The sequence below is a fragment of the Hyperoodon ampullatus genome, assembly GCF_949752795.1.
Source record: "Hyperoodon ampullatus genome assembly, chromosome: 5".
Taxonomy (NCBI): Eukaryota; Metazoa; Chordata; class Mammalia; order Artiodactyla; family Ziphiidae; genus Hyperoodon; species Hyperoodon ampullatus.
Window position 1 is genome coordinate 33,050,923 of NC_136918.1, and position 17,157 is coordinate 33,068,079.

Consider the following 17,157-nt stretch of genomic DNA (forward strand, 5'->3'; position numbering starts at 1 on the left):
ACCTGATGGAGGTCTCCTAAAGCAAACTGAGAGGTGCAGTAGCTCAAGCCACTGATGTCTTCTTCTCTCCACGTGCCTCCCACCCTCTCCAACCACAAACATACCTGAAAATATGTAATTTGCCCTGTGGTGTGTGGTTTAAGGAACATGGGATTTGTAGTCGAGGTCTGGGTTCAAGCCTAGCTGGGTGACTGTGGGAAACCATCTAGCAGTGTTTCTCAAACAGTATCCCAAGGACCCCCTTTTCAGAATCGTGAGTTTCAGGGGGAGGGGAGGTTCCTTGTTAAAAATATGCATTTCTGGACCCTAACCCAGGCCTCCTGAATCATAATCTGTAATTGGGGGCCGGGGCAAGGGAGGGCCCAGCTCGAGTATCTGCATTTTCAATAACTTCCCGGCCCTGAGTGTGACTGTTATGCACACTCAGTGTTCCAACCACTGATCTTGACATGTCTGAGCTTAAATTTCTTGATACAAGAGGTAGAGATGGAGTGGATAATGTATGTGAAGGTACTTTACACACTGTAAAAACACTCTTCAGACTTGAGGTATTCCCATCCCATGACATCCTTCTCTAAATGACACTTCAGGGAAGATAGCACCAGGAGAGTGGGGTAGTGGGGTCTGTGCACTTAATGGGACCAGGAAAGTTAAATGGAAAAAAAACATGAACCAAAACCATGCTTATTTCTTCTTCTGTCTCTTTCCATCTCCCACCTTTTGTCCTAAAGTTTCTCTTCTTGATCTAAGCCCAACGGCAGTACTGTGCCCATCCGTAGAAATGTGTGTGTTTAGAGTGGACTCCGTGCTTTATGGTTGGTGACGATGCATATTGCAACCGTCAGTCTGACACGTCCTGTGAACCTTTGCAAGCCCACTGTAACATTCAGCTTCCTTTCATAGAAAATTCTCACAGTCCTGAATGCTGAGCTTGTTGATTCCCTACTCACTGTGTTTACTTACACTGTGCTGAGTGTTCAGCAGAAGCCTCCCTGAACATGTGTGAAATAACTACCCAACATATCTGGACTAGTGCATTACTGCGGCTGCTGGTGCAGACAGTGCAGGCCCTAAAGGCTTAAATCAGAGATGTGCAGACTGAAGGCGAGTTACCTGGAGGTGGTAGGGGGCTTTCCCCCAAACCTTAGGAACAGGTTGCCGATCCAGGCCCCTGGGCCTCCCTTTCTTCCCCTTCCCTCCTTGTCACCCTGCCCCTAAGTGCAGCAGCTCTTCCAAGAGGGAGGCTTTATGCTGAGTTCTAGAAGACAAATGAATAACTAATGGTTTCTCGTGGTAAGAGTGAAAGTCTCAGCTAGTAGAGGGTGTTCCTATCTCGGGGTCTCTCTGCCCAGCTTTATCGGTTCTGCCCCAGGAGCAGTGCCAGGCCTGGAGGGAGGACAGGCTGGAGCACTAAGGACGGATCCTAAGGAAGATGTGCCCCTTCTTCCCTGCCCATCTTTCCACTCTTCCTCCTGGTCCCCAGTGGCTGAACTAGTGTAAAACAATTCTATTCCCCGTCCAGATAAACAGTCTTCTTCTTCTGCCTTTGAGTTGAGGGCTCATTCTTTTTTTTTTTTTTTTTTTTTTTTGCGGTACGCGGGCCTCTCACTGTTGCGGCCTCTCCCGCTGCGGAGCACAGGCTCCGGACGTGCAGGCTCAGCGGCCATGGCTCACGGGCCTAGCTGCTCCGCGGTATGTGGGATCTTCCCGGACCAGGGCCCGAACCTGCGTCCCCTGCATCAGCAGGCGGACTCTCAACCACTGCGCCACCAGGGAAGCCCAGGGCTCATTCTTTTTTATGTCACTCGTGCCTCCTGTTTATGCTGATGGCTCCAGCGCGGGGTAGGGGTGGGGAGGGTTTCAGGGGTGAGAAGGAAGGGAGGTCTTCTCTTCCATTATTCCCAATATCAACTAGAGTCAAGTGAGAGTGAGCGAGTTAGAAATGATGCCCAGAAGAGTCCAAGGCCTGGGAGTGCAGGCAGGCGTGGGGCACGGGGCGGAACCATTAGAAGAAGTAAAGGGACTACTGGGGAAGGGGTTGGAGGACACAGTTAGCTGGAAGCTTGGTAAAGGAATAATGAAAAGAACTGCAGTGGAACAAGAAGGAATTAGAAGCAAAGCCCCATTCTGGGCAGGCTCTAGACTGTTGCTGCAGGGAGAACAGCTGAGTAATTGAATGGCACTGTGTTAATTTCATGTTTTTTTCTTGTTTCCTTTTCTGTTCCCAACTCCCTTTCCCATCTTCTGCCTTCTCTGCACCCTGAATCCCTTCTTTTCTCTTTTCCTTCCCCCTCTCCTCTGTTCTCACGCACACTTTGCACCTTCCCCCTTCATCTCCTCCCCCCGTGCCTTCATGTTTTACTCTACCCCACCCCACCCCCAAGCTCTCTGGCGGCTGTGAGTTGACCGTGGTCCTCCAGGACTTCAATGCAGGCCACAGCAGCGAGCTGAGCATCCAGGTGGGACAGACAGTGGAACTGCTGGAGCGGCCGAGCGAACGGCCGGGCTGGTGTCTGGTCCGCACCACAGAACGGAGTCCCCCACAGGAGGGCCTGGTCCCCAGCAGCACCCTGTGCATCTCCCACTCCCGAAGCAGCGTGGAGATGGACTGCTTCTTCCCCTTGGTGAAAGGTAGGGGCGGGGCTGGGTTGGGGAGGGATGTGGACCAGAGGTTGCTGGGGACGTGGCCTGCTTGTTAGAAGAGCATCATAGCACTCACTTGTCTCAGGAACCCGTTCTGACCTTGTGGGATTTCTCTGGGACCCACGTGTGAAGAAAGTGGGCTGCGAGCTTAAAGGGAAAGAGCTATGGAATGGCCATGGGACCTTGGAAAAGTCATTTAACCTTTCTGAGTCAGTTTCATCTTAAAAATGAAGGTTGACTTAGATGACCCCTAAGATCTCTTCTAACTCTCCCACTGTATCACCCAACCTCCAGAAAAGCCCTCTTCTACCCATGGCCCAAAGCCGAGACTCCTCCTTTCCCTGCGGACCCCCTCCCCCTCCACAGCTACTGCAGGCTCCCTGGCCCCTTCACCCCTACCCAGCTGCTCACGCTTCACAAAGGACCGAGCAAACTGCAGGGGAACACACAGCACAACTGCGTCAGGTTTAACCTTCCCCTCAGCCCTGCCAGGGCCTGAGACACTCATTTATGTGCCTTTGACAGACAAATTACTGGAGCCTTGGCTTCTGTTTTATATAAGCTCTGTGTTCCTTCCACATGCTTGTTTAGTCGCTTTTTCTCACATTGGGCAGACTGAACCACTGAAAACAGTGATTCTCCAGTGTGAGGGGTGTCTCTGGACTGGCAGCATCAGCATCCCCTGGGAACTTTTAGAAATGCAAATTCTCAGACCCCACTCCAGACCTTCTGGGCCAGAAACGCATGGGGGGGCCCCTGCAGTCTGTGTCTTAACAAGTCCCCAGGGAATTCTGATGCACACTCGAGTATGACAGCCACTGCAGAAGTCAAGGCTGGCAGCGGCCTTGAAGTCACTCGTTTTACATGGAGGAAACTGAGGCCCAGAGAGGGACAGACCCAGAGTTCTCTTAGTTCTGAGCTTCTTTTTGTCACTGGTCAGATAACCTGCATCAGGGTTTCCATGCAGACCTGTGCTAGGTATTTATGGGATGGGAAGAGGGAGGGACCTGGTTCTGTTGGGAGGAAGGGACGAGGGTCACCGCGGAGATCTGTTGATGCTACGGACTAATTACCTTGTAAAATGTTTTCCTTGCTGGCATTCCATCGGGTCCATCTCAAAAGCCTGACCTCCTCCTCTCCTCCACGAGGTGGCTCTAGCAGGTTGCATCACTGGTGCTGCCTGGCTCTTCCAAGGGCCTCGCGGGGGGCGGGGCGGGGGTTCCATCTGGAGAATGGCAACTAAAACCTGATTCTCCTCCCTCCACACGCACCTGTGCTCCCCTCCGCCGGCTTAGCCACCACCCGCTTCTCCGCCTTTTCTCTGTGTCAGGAAGTTGTGTGGCATCTATAATTGCAGGTGCAGCTCTCAGCCCTCTGAAGTAGCCCCTAGAGAAACTCGCGGGACCAGGGAAGGGAAAAGCAGGGGGTCTCGGGAGTATGGTTCTGCTTGAAGTCTGACCGTGGGGAAAACGTGGGCACAAAGGTTAGAATTGTGCACGTGAAATGAAATAAGATATACAAAACACTCAGAACAGTGCCTGGCACTCAGTACATCCTAGGTGTCATGATAAGTTACAGTTTTTATGACACCTCCATAGATTATTCAGCAAAATGGCTAAAAACTCCCATCTCCAGAGACGAAAGCAAGGACAGCGATTTATTTGCTAGGAAAGGCTAACTGGTCACTCATGTCCAAGTGGGGGGTGGTCCGTCAGGAAGGGCTTGGCTACAAGGGGAGACCGGTGGCTTCTTGCCCTAGGTCTGGCCTCCCTGGTGCCTGGCTGGGTGCATCCCTCCCTGGCCTGCCTCAGCTGGGGACGTGGGGGCATTCGGGGTAAGAAGTGCAGAGGGAGGGGAGTTAACAGAGAGTTCACTGAAAATGGAGCTGAGGATGCGGGGTGCAAGCTAGAGGCCAGAGAGAACACAGGGAGTGTGTCACAGAGCTTTCCAGCTGCCTCAGACACCATCATGGCTTCTTACAATCACCACTCCCCGTGCCTATCATGCATTTCCTTGGCTCTTCCTGTTGGCAGTCCGTTTGCTCTCTCCCAGCATAAGTCAGTTAGGCGGGGCCTTCCAACGACAGCCTGTGAGCTCTCACTGGCCTCTCGCCTGCGCGGACTCTCAAGAGTCAGGCTTAAGTCTCTGTCCTCCACGGAGCATCACTATGGCCCTAACAAGACCTCGGCTGGAAGTCTGTGCGCTGACGCACACGCCTCAGCTGGAAAAGCCCCTCCCTCTCTCTCCAGGGCCTGCCCAGAGCACTGGCCTCTTAGCAGAAATTCAGTAAGCTGTTCCTTCTCCCATCCAGCTGGCTGCCTGCTGGCCACCTGGCCTTCTCTCTTCTCAGACTGATTTGTCTCCAGCAGATGCTCCACCTTCTAAGTTAGGCCCAGCGGGACTGTGGATGAGACGTTCTGGGGGGTGTGGAATAGGACAGGGCCTCCTCCGGTGTCTCTGGAGGTCCGAATCCATTCCTTGTTCAGTCCTTAGAAGGCAACTGGTGCTCTTAACCTTCGAGAGAGCGCCAGGCCAGTGCTCCTACGGGCTGTGGGAAGCAGGGGGTGTCCATGTGATGTGCTGAGCGCTCAGGCCGTGACTGCAGACGAAGAGGCAGAAGAGCCCTGGAGTGTCAGCACGAGGTGGGGGACTTGGAGAACCACTAGAGCGGGGCTCTCAGCCCTGGCCACCTAGCATCCCCTGGAAGCTTTACCACATGACAAGGCTCAGACCCCACCTACAACAAGTGGGGTCAGAATTTCCAGAGTGGGCCAGAGTTTGTTGTTTTAATGCTCCTCAGGTGAATCCAAGGGACAGCGGGGTTGAGAACCACTGCACTGGCCAGTTTCCTCTCTTGTAGGGGCACCTTCGGGCACAGGAAAGCAAGGTGACTTCCCTGAAGTCACAGGGACAGTTGGTGGCAGAGCTGGAAGAGACCCAGGGCTCCTGCCTCCTTGCCCTGCACCAACACACTGCCTGCTGGGCTTCCTAGAGGCTGGAGGCCCTTTCTCCAGTCTTTCCCTCCTGGGCTTTCTCAGGAGACAGTGGTTGCTTGTTTCCTCTTGATATATCTGTGGCAGCACTGTTGGTGGAACTGTGTGACAAAGTAGAGCAGCCTGCCTTTCCTCTTACTTGAATGCCCCCCTGACATCGTAGAGCTTCTCCCCGGGGTTGGGCCCTGTGGACCTAGGCATCCTCTTCCTAATCCCCTCTCACCTTCTCAGCAGTAAGCACCTCCCAAGGGACAAAGATTTTGTAGCAGTGGTTTCAATTCTGGGTGCATCTTAGAACCACCTGGAGGAGACTTTAAAAATTACACCACCCCAGACCAATTAATTCAGAGCCGCCAAGGGCCTGGGCATCAGTATTTTTTAAGTTCCTTGGTAATTCTAATGGGCTGAGAGTCACTGCTTTAGGGGTTTGCCACCCCCCAAGTGTCAGACTTAGGAGGAACTTAAAGATCCATTGGTAGGGGCAATATGCAGTTATATAAAGAACTCCTAGGGCTTCCCTGGTGGCGCAGTGGTTGAGAGTCCGCCTGCTGATGCAGGGGACACGGGTTCGTGCCCTGGTCCAGGAAGATCCCACATGCCGCGGAGCAGCTGGGCCCGTGAGCCATGGCCGCTGAGCCTGCGCGTCTGGAGCCTGTGCTCCGCAACGGGAGAGGCCACAACAGTGAGAGGCCCGCGAACCGCAAAAAAAAAAAAAAAAAAAAAGTCTTTGTTGGGTGGTCAGCCAAGCATTACTTGAGCACTCCCAGGGATGAGGAGCTCATTACTTCTAGAGGAAGCCTGTTGTATTTTAGTACAATTCTAATGGTTGGAAAATTCCTCTTACTCAGTGCTGAAATCCAGATACTTTCTGCTCATTCTCCTCCTATGCTCTCCTCCCCAGCCCCCCACTTGAAACCCACCAGTCCTAATTCTCATTCTCCAGCTCCTTCTGATCTTCATCTAGAACAAAGTAATTTGATTTGCATCTAAAATGATAGACCCTTCTTTCCTTGGGGAGAATTTCATTAGAGCCTATCAATTTCTCCATACATCTTTTATTAAATCCTTAGAGCAGAAAAAAACATTGTGGATTAAATTCAACAATCCTAGCTTGTTTAAGGTGATTATTTGTGTGTGTGGTTTTTTATTGAAGTATAGTTGATTTACAGTGTTGTGTTAGTTTCAGGTATACATATTCTTTTCCAGATTCTTTTCCATTATAGGTTATTACCAGCTACTGAATAGAGTTTTCTGTGCTATACAGGATCCTTGTTATTTATCTAATTTATATATAGAAGTGTGTATCTGTTAATCCCAAACTCCTAATTTATCCCTTCCCCACCCTCTTTCCCCTTTGGTAACCATAAGTTTGTTTTCTATGTATGTGAGTCTATTTCTGTTTCATAAATAAGCTCATTTGTGTCATATTTTAGATTCAACGTATAAGGGATATCATATGGCATTTGTCTTTCTCTTTCTTACTTCACTTAGTATGATAATCTCTGTGTCCATCCATGTTGCTGCAAATGGCATCATTTCATTCCTTTTATGGCTGAGTAGTATTCCACTGTATGTGTGTGTGTGTGTGTGTGTGTGTGTGTGTGTGTGTGTGTGTATATACCACATCTTCTTTATCCATTCATCTGTCAATGGACAGTTAGTTTGCTTCCATGTCTTGGCTGTTGTGAATAGTGCTGCTATGAACATTGGGGTGCATGTATCTTTTCAAATTAGAGTTTTTGTCTTTTCTGGATATATGCCCAGGAGTGGGATTGCTGGATCGTATGATAACTCTGTGTTTAGTTTTTAAAGGAACCTCCATACTGTTTACCCCTGCACATCGGTGCCTTGGTCTCTCACACACCTCTGATCTCATCTCCTTTTCTCTGGGCTCAGGCTTCGTGGTAACTGCCTTCCACTCTGAGGCTCCCTATGGGCTGGTCTTTTTTCCTGGTTATTCCCTGCCGTCATTCATATTGTTACTTGTTCTAAAGTAGCATTTTTATTACCTTTTATCCATATCCTCCTGATTTACCTCTAGAATCCCTTCCAGTTCTAAAACGTCTGCTTTTTTTCTCTCCACATCAGGAGAGAATCACTTTAGCAACCTAAAGTGATTAACCTAAGTATCCTATGCTTAATCCATCCAAGCATAGCATAAATATCCTCATTTTGAGGTCCAATTTATTAGGTTGAACCACATGAAATTGCCATTTTGGTAGTCAAAACCGGTTGAAAGTCAGCAATTTTAAATGGTTCAATCTAATACGTTACAATCAGCCTATCTTTTTCATAGAAGTGTACTTGTAAATCTTTGAGAAAACAGGGGAGGGCTTTGTACTCAGGGTGTCAGATGGGCCAGGAAGAGGACAGGGTGTGGAATGAGTAGAAACTCACTTCATCTTAGTTTCTGCATCTATAAGGGAAGCTGATAAAAATTACCCATCTCTCAGAGCTGCTGGGAAGCTCAGAGGAGGCAATGTTAAGGAAAAGTTATTTTAAACTGTGAAGTTGGTCTTTTTGTTATGTGTGCAGGCTAATTGTTTAGAATAAAACAAAAGCGACCCTGCTATGCACAAGGCTTTACAGTGGTATGTGGTAGACCATACAATGACATGATGAGAGGCATGGAGTAACTAACAGCCTTGGGGTAGAAGACCTGGGGAGTCTGAATCCTGGCTCAGATACTGACTAGTTGATAACCTTGGACAATATACTTAAAATCTATAAAATGGGCAATAATGCCCACTTCCCTTGAGTTAGACTTCTAGCCTATGCGTACCACCCTAAAGGCAGTCAATTAACGTTAATTTCCCTGCCTGCCCTTTGTTCTAGCTCTGATACCTCTGTAGGGAGGCATCTAGAGTATTTCCAGCCTGAATCTTCTCCAGGGGTCAAGGGGTCAAGGTTTTGTTTCTAGTTCCATCCATAGGTTTTGTTTCTAGTTCCATCCATAGGTTTTGCAAAGGCCTGACATTGTCTCTACTCTGCACCCTCCACTCTCTCTCAGTTTCCATTCCTGGCCTACTCCGGACCCTTTCTGCAGTCTATCAACAGCAGGTCCATCTGGCTCTATGATTTCCCAAGAAATAATGGTTTACTCCTCTCTTCTAACTTTCTTTTTTCTTCTACCCAGTGGGTAGAGATTATATATGACATATTTAAGCTGAAAATTCAACTTATTCCCCGGCTTGTACCTCTCAATGCCCTGTTCCTTTGGTGATTAACTCTGGTTGTTAAAGGTAACATTCCCACCACACCATAGAGATGGGCCAACCTATGTGAGGAGGGCTGTGCTGAGATGTTGAACGTTGGGCTGCGCATGGAGGTGTCCTTCCTCAATTCAAAGAGGAGAAGGGCATAGGGCAGTTTTGTAAAAACTGCCTTATTTTATTTTTAATTGAATTTCTTCCACTTACCTGTCTATGTTAGGATGAGCCAGAGATGGCTCAATAGTTATTGACCAACTGGAAGCCCTCCCAGGACAGTTTCAGGAAGAGGGAGATATAGGTGCCCTCCAGTCCACTCTCTTCCCTCCTTTTTTTCCATTTAAGACTAAGGGAGCAACAAAGACACTTAGAAATTGCCCCAAGACTACTTTGTTCTGGGTGAGATGTCCTGCCTAGGACCAGCTACCATCTTTCTGATACTATTTAGGACATCAAAGGGCTTGGAATCAGGGCCTCAAATAGGAAAATGTCAGGCCAGGCCACATCCTCCTTTATGTAGACCCCAGTGCAGTGCTGCCTCCAAGAAGGACTGGCACAGGAGGAGATGTTGCATTATCAAGAGAAGGAACTGATGTCTCTGAGGCCCCCTGCAGAGATCCTGCCCCTCTCCTTTTTGTAGCTGGCCTGCTGAGACTTAGCTCATGCCAAACACCTGTTTCAACAGCACTTTCATGCCTCCTGGTGTCCACTGTAAATCTGTGAAATCTGCATGAGGATGATGCATCCAGAGAGGAGGGAGGGTGAGGCTTAAATAGCATCTTTGCTCCTTGGAGCCTCGTGAGCAAGCTCAGAGCTGGTGGAGCTCAGAGCTAAAATGAGAGCCTCGGATTCAATCCTAGAGAGGAGAGGTTACCACTGATGGTGCTTGCCTAGGAGAAGCTGGGGATAGATGACGGAGAGGAGGTCACTCCAGAAAACAGAACTTTCCCCAAAGAGAAGATGATGCAGTTTTCTTTTACTAGAGCTAGCTAAGCTGAAACCACTTTCCCCCCAAAAGAGCAGGGGACCCAGAAATGACATGCACTGGATGTGGCTTGGGAAGCAGAGAAGGAGCGACAGTGGTCTCATAGCTGGGGGTGTGCCCACCCTATCTGCTTAAGGAAGGTCACAGGTGAGAGGATCATAAAGGTCGTGAGGAGCAGCCCTTGCAGGCCTCGGCCTCAGGAGCTCTCAGCGGCGGAATTCTGATGCTGCTTGGCCAGCCAGTGTCAGGATCCTCCTCAGGCCACCTCAGTGCCTTCCCCTGTGTCACTCAGACCTTGAAAACAGCTACCCCTCCTCCAGGACCCTTGTAGGATTGAAACTGCAGTCTGAACCTAAACTCTGCGGCATGTATGAGGAGTGCTTCCGTCTGCAAGTCTTGCCATGTTTCACACCAGCTCCCTGCCCGCCAGCAGCAGAGAGGCTGTCCACCCATGGACCAGCCTGCTCCTTTTCTTGTACTTGCCTTTGGGATAGGACTGGGCTGCCTAGTTTCCCCACAATTGTCCCCCAGCCCCAGCCAGGAATGCTGATTCTGATACCACGTCCACTTGCCTCGCTCTCCACAAGGCCCTGAAGGCCACAGGAGGTATGGGTGCCTACTTTTGTACACAGGTGGGCACGTAGATAATTACCATTGCTGGCTCCCGGCTGCAGGGGGAGGCCTGGGCTCAGCTCAAACAGTCCATAGCCCCTGTCTCACTTCAAGTAATAACAAAGTCCCTTCTGTGGCTGCAAGGAGGCTCCTGCAGAACCTGCCCCAGAGCCTCTTCTCTGACTTCATCTCCTCTGTCTTAGTTTCCTTCTGCTGCTATAACAAATTACCACAGACTTAGTGGCTTCAAACAACGCACGTTTATTCTCTTATAGTTGTGTAGGTTAGAAGTCCAACATGGGCTCTAGGGAAGAGGCTGTTTCCTCACCTTTTCCAGCTTCTAGAGGCCAGCTGCATTCCTTGGCTCATGGCCCCTTCCTCCATCTTCAAAGCCAGCAACGTTGCATCCCTCTAGTCCTTCTTCCAATGTCACATCTCCTTCTGACAACAGTGGGAAAGGTTCTCTGCTCTTAAGGACTCATTTGATTACATTGTGCTCACCTGGATAATCCAGGATACCCTCCCCATCCCAAGGTCCTTAATCACATCTGCAAAGTCCCTTTTTCTGTGCAAGGTGACCTATTTACAGTTTCTGAGGCTTAGGGTGTGGACATCCTTGTGGGGAGGGGCATATTTTTCCTACCAAATCCTACCACCTCCTGACCAGCCTGCCTGACTGAACTCTTCCCCAGTTGAGCCAGACACTCTGCTATGCAGCACCCACCCCTTCCGTTCCCTCTGCCTGGAACACTCCAGGTCCTCAGATACCTGGACTGCTGTCACCACAGTTCCTTCACATCTCTGCTTGAATGTCACCTGATGCGAGAGGTCTTCCCTCACTCCCACCCTCTTCCATCCCACTGTGTCCCCCTTTTCCTGTTTTACTCTTCCTCATTGCAATTATGGCGCTACAGGGCATCTTTATTAACGTTTATTGTCTATTCCCCATACTGCCCCCACCCTAGATTTCCTGTACAAGTGCAGGGATTTTGTCTATTTTGTTCATTACTGTGTCCCTGGTATCAAGAACAGTAGCTGGCATAAAAGAAGTTACTAGTAAATATTTATAGGAAGGAAGGGAGAGAAGGAAGAAAAGGAAGGAAGAGGGAGGGAGGGGAAGAGAAAGGACCTTGAATCAAAGACCCCTGAGAGAGTTCATGTGTGAAGGGTGAGGCTCAGTGTGTCCTCCATCCCCTGAGAACTGTAGAGGAAACAGGCCAAAGCTTTCTCAGGGGAGCCTGAGGATGGGGATAGGGAATGATGTTCTGATGCTAGGAGTTCTGAGTGAGAAAGTCTTTGAAATCCTGCTTCCTGGGAAATCTTCTCTGGGGACACATGGGTTAAGCACCTCTCATTTATCTGGAATGGTTGAAAACTCAGAACTATAAGGATGGGCAGTGTCTTCCACGTTCCCTCCTATTAATGAAATCTTCCTTAAACTGACCTGAGTTACATCAAGGCAAAATCCACTTTGCATTCAATGTGTCGCCTGTGGGAGAGGAGGGGGCAATGACAGTTGGAATGAAAATAGCGTCCCTCATAGTGGACACTTAGCAACGGCAAGCCTTCCCAAATTGGAACTCAGAGTGATAGACGGGCACTTCTTACTGTCCGAGTTTGGGAACACTTTGACCTACTTAGAAGTGAACGTTTTTGGAAGCAGATAAACCTGGAGTGGTTTGTTTTTAGCAACTCCAGCTGCAGTCATCTCTCACTTTGATAAATAGCTTGTCTCCTCCTGAGCTCGGATCTCCAGGAACCCGTCCTGGCTGCCTGCAGATCCACCCCAGAAGAGCATGAGCACTGGTTGTTCTGGGGGAGACACCCGGGTCCTTTGTGCAACCCCACAGCCTTTTCAGCATCGCCTGGACTACCCTTACCTGGGGCTTGGTTCAGTCCAGAGGGTGATCAGGCATACTTCCTTCCTGAAAAACAGAGGGTGTTGTCAGGGCGAGCCGAGGCTAAGCTTTTTGAGCATAAGTGAGACCGCCAGAAGGAGGCAGACACTTGTCAGCTAGGCAGGCAGAGAGGGAGCGAGGGACACCTTTACAGGGCATAGCTGAAGACAGATTGGACGAGCTCAGTGGTAGTTTAGTCCTTGGAGTCTGGGAGCTGTCGCTAGGTGGATGGAGGCACCCACGGGGCCAGCAGGCATGCAGTGGTTAGACCACACTAAACAGGTATAGTTAGGAGAAGAGATTACTATGCATAACGCTGGCCATCATGCTTTCCTGTAGACATCACTATTAAAATAACACATATAACCTGGGAATGGTTGTCCACATGGACGTTATACAATTTTGAAAGACGTGTTTGGAGTTCTAATTAAATATAGAAGCAATGTACAAATTGCACCTCCTTTCTTTTAATAAGTGTTTCTGGTCACTGGTAATTATTATTCTTCACACAAGGATGAAACCTCTACTTTATGTCCAGTCTTGGTCTGCCTCCAGTTTCCCTTTTCTGCCACAAAAAAATTGAACCAACTGCTTTCCTAGAACTCACCTTGTTCTTCTTTGTCTTTGCTCAGGGAACAGTCTTATTCAATTTCTGTTTCTCATATAATTTTCCCATTATAAATTCCCATATACAGGTTAACTTAGTGACTTGCAGATAGTAGATATTCAAAAACCAACTCTTGGGCTTCCCTGGTGGCGCAGTGGTTGAGAGTCCGCCTGCCGATGCAGGGGACGCGTGTTCGTGCCCCGGTTGGGGAAGATCCCACATGCCGCGGAGCGGCTGGGCCTGTGAGCCATGGCCGCTGAGCCTGCGCGTCCGGAGCCTGTGCTCCGCAACGGGAGAGGCCACAGCAGTGAGAGGCCCACGTACCGCAAAACAAACAAACAAACAAAAAAACCAACTCTTTGTTGTATAAATGATCAGTACTTGACAAGAACCTCGGAGTTTTAAGCCACAGTCAGAAATGGAGGCCAGGACAGGATAATATGGGGAAAATTATGAACCACCCTGGTATCAGCCATCAGGCAGTTCACAGGCCAGAAATCTACACAGGGAAGATGAGGGTTAAGGAGCATGCGGTTAGCAACTAGAGAGCGTCACAGGTCGTGGGAGGATGTCAGAGTCTGAGAAAGTGAAAACATTTGAGTCCAGGTGCTCCCTAAACTCTGTGGGTACCTCGCAGGAAGTAATCCCAGAGTCCCAAGGTCCATGGTCCTTTGCCCTGACTTCTTACTGAAATCACGTGCAGAACTTTTTACAAACTCTAGATGGGAATCTGGATCAGAATCTGGGAGTGCGTGCTGGAAGAGAGATGTACTGCTGGAGGAAAAGGCAGGTAAGTGACTGGTTGGGGTGGAGCTGCCCACAGTCCCCAGAAACCATGCCCACAGCCCTCACCTGGCATGTTCCGGAGAAGGCGTGTACTGTACTTGTCGCTGTAGGAAGGTTCTCACGGGAATCTCTAGGCCTGAGTTGCGGCACAGTTGTTATTGCCTTCTGTCTCTGGGCTAAGCTCTCAATAAGAAATCTGGATAAATGTGATTTTGAAAAACTCAGTTCCTGTAAATCTGAGGAGAATAAGTCTAAAGGACAAAATTGGACATATGTCTGTTGGTGAAAAGAGCAGATGCCTGAGGTCACGGTCCAGCGTTCCTGAAGCCTGTGGCTAACTTGGGGGGAGAGGGCAGACCCACTAGTCCCTAGTACCAAGCCCAGCATTGTGGTATACTGGGCCCAGTATGTGTGCAGCCTGAGACCAGCAGGAATTCTTTGGGGTTCACTCTTGTGGGAAATGGAGATGAGATAAAATGGACACATCGGTAGGCAGAGAGCCTAATTCATGTAAGATAGACTTTGACCGGAAGCATAACTGAAGACAAACTGTCAAAAATAAGAATAAGATTCAACCACCTGTTTGGAAATTAGGAACACTCCAAAGATATTGCTGTAGCTCAGAAGTTCTTAACCTGAACTTTGGGGGTGGGTGGAGTGGAGTTTGAAAACCTTGAGATTATAGAGGTTCAACTGCCTTATACAAAAGATGTTTACTTGGGGGGCTCAGATAAGGTCCAGGGATAGATAAGACCTTGGAGGAAAAGTGTATTCAGGTGATGGCATCAAACCTCACACACAACCCGCTACCTCTCTCTCATTTCATCTCTTTCCTCCATGTTGGCTTTATTCTCAGGCAGCTTCTGCTTATGTAGTTATGGCAGGATGGCCTCCAGCTGCTTTACATTAACATTCCACCAACTTAGAAATCTTCTGGGCAGGGATTGCTGCTTTCCCAGTAGTTCTTGCTAAGGTCTTCCAGTTTATTATCATTGGCTGAAATTGGGTCATGTGCTAAATCTGAACCAGTCCCTGTGGCTGGCTGGCCGAGCCCAGGTCATGGGCCCATCCTTAGAGTGGAGGGTGGACAGAGGATGTCAGCTACATCCACAAACATGGTCTGAGAATGGAGGAGAGCTGGTTCCTCAAAGAAAACTCAAGGTGCTATAACAAAAAAAGGGGGTGTAGATTACCAACAGATGGAGAGACTTTGCTAACTAATGGTTCTCAAAGTGTGGCCCCTGCACCAACCACATCAACGTCACCTGGAAACTTGTAGAAATGCAAATCCTCAGGCCCCACCCCAGACCTACTTAATCAGAAAGTCTGGGAGCGGACCCAGTAATCTGTGTTTGAACTCACTATCCAGGTAATTCTGATGCACACTCAAGTTTGAGAACCAGCACACCACACCAATGGTTCTCAAACTGTGCTGCATCTTACAAACACCTGAGGAACTTTAAAAAATACTGATGCCCAGCCTCACCCAAAGGGGCATTAATCTGAATCTTGAGAGGGTTGGAGGGAGGAAGACCCAGGCATCAATGGTTCTTAAACTTGGTTCCACCCTGGAATCACCTGGAGAACCTTAAAAAAAAAAATCTAATACCTAGAATTTAGAAAATCTTCCCTGATGATTCTATTAAGCATCTGTGTTTAAAAACCATTTCCCTACCATCCCCTCCAAATTGTCCTGAGGACAATTACAACATCTAGATGTAAGTTAGAGGATTCAGGCACCTATTTTCTTAAATCTCTCAACTCAAAACTTGGTCAAATATCTGACATTGATTCCCTTCTCTTTCACGTTCCTGTCCTAGTGGCTAGCTCCACAAGGACGGGGATTGTTTTTGTTCGTGAATGTAGACCCAGTGCCTAGAACAGAGCCTGGCATATAGTAGGCAGTCAGTAAGTGTTTGCTGAGTTAATGAATTGGCCTGAAATCAGTCAGTGTCCCAGTAGTGTTCAAGACTTCCTCGCTGGGTTGTAGACATCACTGGTATCATTCTGGAAGGCACACGAGGATGGCAGTGGGACTCTTGGGTTATTGATGCCTAACCAGTCTCCAAAATGTGCTGACCATATCAATTCAAGATGGGTAGGTGTTCCTAATGGTTTTATGCCTTTAAGTTGACAGTAGGATGGATTCCTGGGTTATAATAAGGACCAATGGAAACATGCCTGATGGATCCTTTTCATGGAGACTAAGACTACTTTAGAGTCTACTTGTACTATGATTTTTTTTGAAGTATAGTTATACAATATTATATAAATTACAGGTGTACAACACAGTGATTCACAATTTTTAAAGGCTGTACTCCATTTATAGTTGTTATAAAATATTTGCTATATTCTCTTTGTTGTACAATATATCCTCATAGCTTATTTTTTACCTAATAGTTTCCAGTACTCTGATTTCTGAAGCAAGGGCTGAATCTTCCTCAGACATCTAATTCAAGACAGTTTCTACACGATGATGTTGTCAGCCTCTTGTCAAAGATTATGATGGAAAGATGATCCAGTGTCACTTAAACACAAAGGCCCACAGGAAGGTTTAAGTAAAAAAGGAACTGGTTACTCACCAAGCAACTTCGAAGCATTTTTGAATTCCTATCAGAGTGCCCCAAAAGTATTCAAGGAGGTGGATTGGGTGGGTAAACCAAATATGGACTCTTGTATCATAGCATCCAGACAGTGGATCACAAGCAAACAAAGTTCACTTTTTGAAGGGCTGAAGGTACTGGCCATTTTCTGCTCTGGGCTTGCAAGAACAGCAAAATGGGTGTTATATTTGGTGATATAGAAGAGAGAACTAGACAACAGTACTGGTTGCCACATCCTGCAGTAATTCAAGCTGTCAAGATGAGACTGACCAATAGGATGATAAGTGAATTCAGGAATCTGGGGTGTGGGCTACATGAGCAATTTGAACTTTCATTTCGCTGTTTCATACGTGGAGCACCAGGGGTACATTTCCTGCTCGACAGTGAGATTCTTATAGAACACTTGCCAGGAGGGGCCATCATGGAGATGGCAGTGGTAGAACTAGAAGTTAGATTTTGACTTTGGGTTCTGTTCTTCCTACATGGTGAAGCTTTTTAGAGTTTCTCTTTAGAGTTAAATCATCGAAGCCTCATCATCATTCATTCATTTCGTTTCTTCAGATTTAAAAGAGGACCCTACCTTATAAGGTTTTTTGGTGTGGATAAATGACCTAATGTATTGAAGGCAACTAGGAAACTGCTTGGCACAAATAAATGCTCGATAAATGCTAGCTGTTGTTACTCATGAAGCTGTGCTACTGTGTTTACTGAGCATCGACTGTGTTCCAACCATGTGGCAGGTGCTGCAACACAAATAAATAAGGCCAAAACCTAAGCATGGTTCAAACTGAGAAAGGAAGCCCCAAATCCTAGTAACTCCT

General features: G+C 48.2%; 1 protein-coding gene across 4 annotated transcripts in view; it reads left to right on the forward strand.

Annotated features, from left to right (window-relative positions):
- Positions 1 to 17,157, forward strand: part of KALRN (kalirin RhoGEF kinase) — a gene marked incomplete at both ends in the record, with an annotated part of 640,695 nt that overhangs the window by 511,865 nt on the left and 111,673 nt on the right. For all 4 annotated transcript variants that reach the window (XM_079705108.1, XM_079705114.1, XM_079705113.1 and 1 more), the window contains one exon: positions 2,385 to 2,631. In XM_079705108.1, coding sequence (XP_079561234.1) covers positions 2,385 to 2,631 — 247 coding nt within the window. The remainder of the gene's footprint in view (positions 1 to 2,384; positions 2,632 to 17,157) is intronic.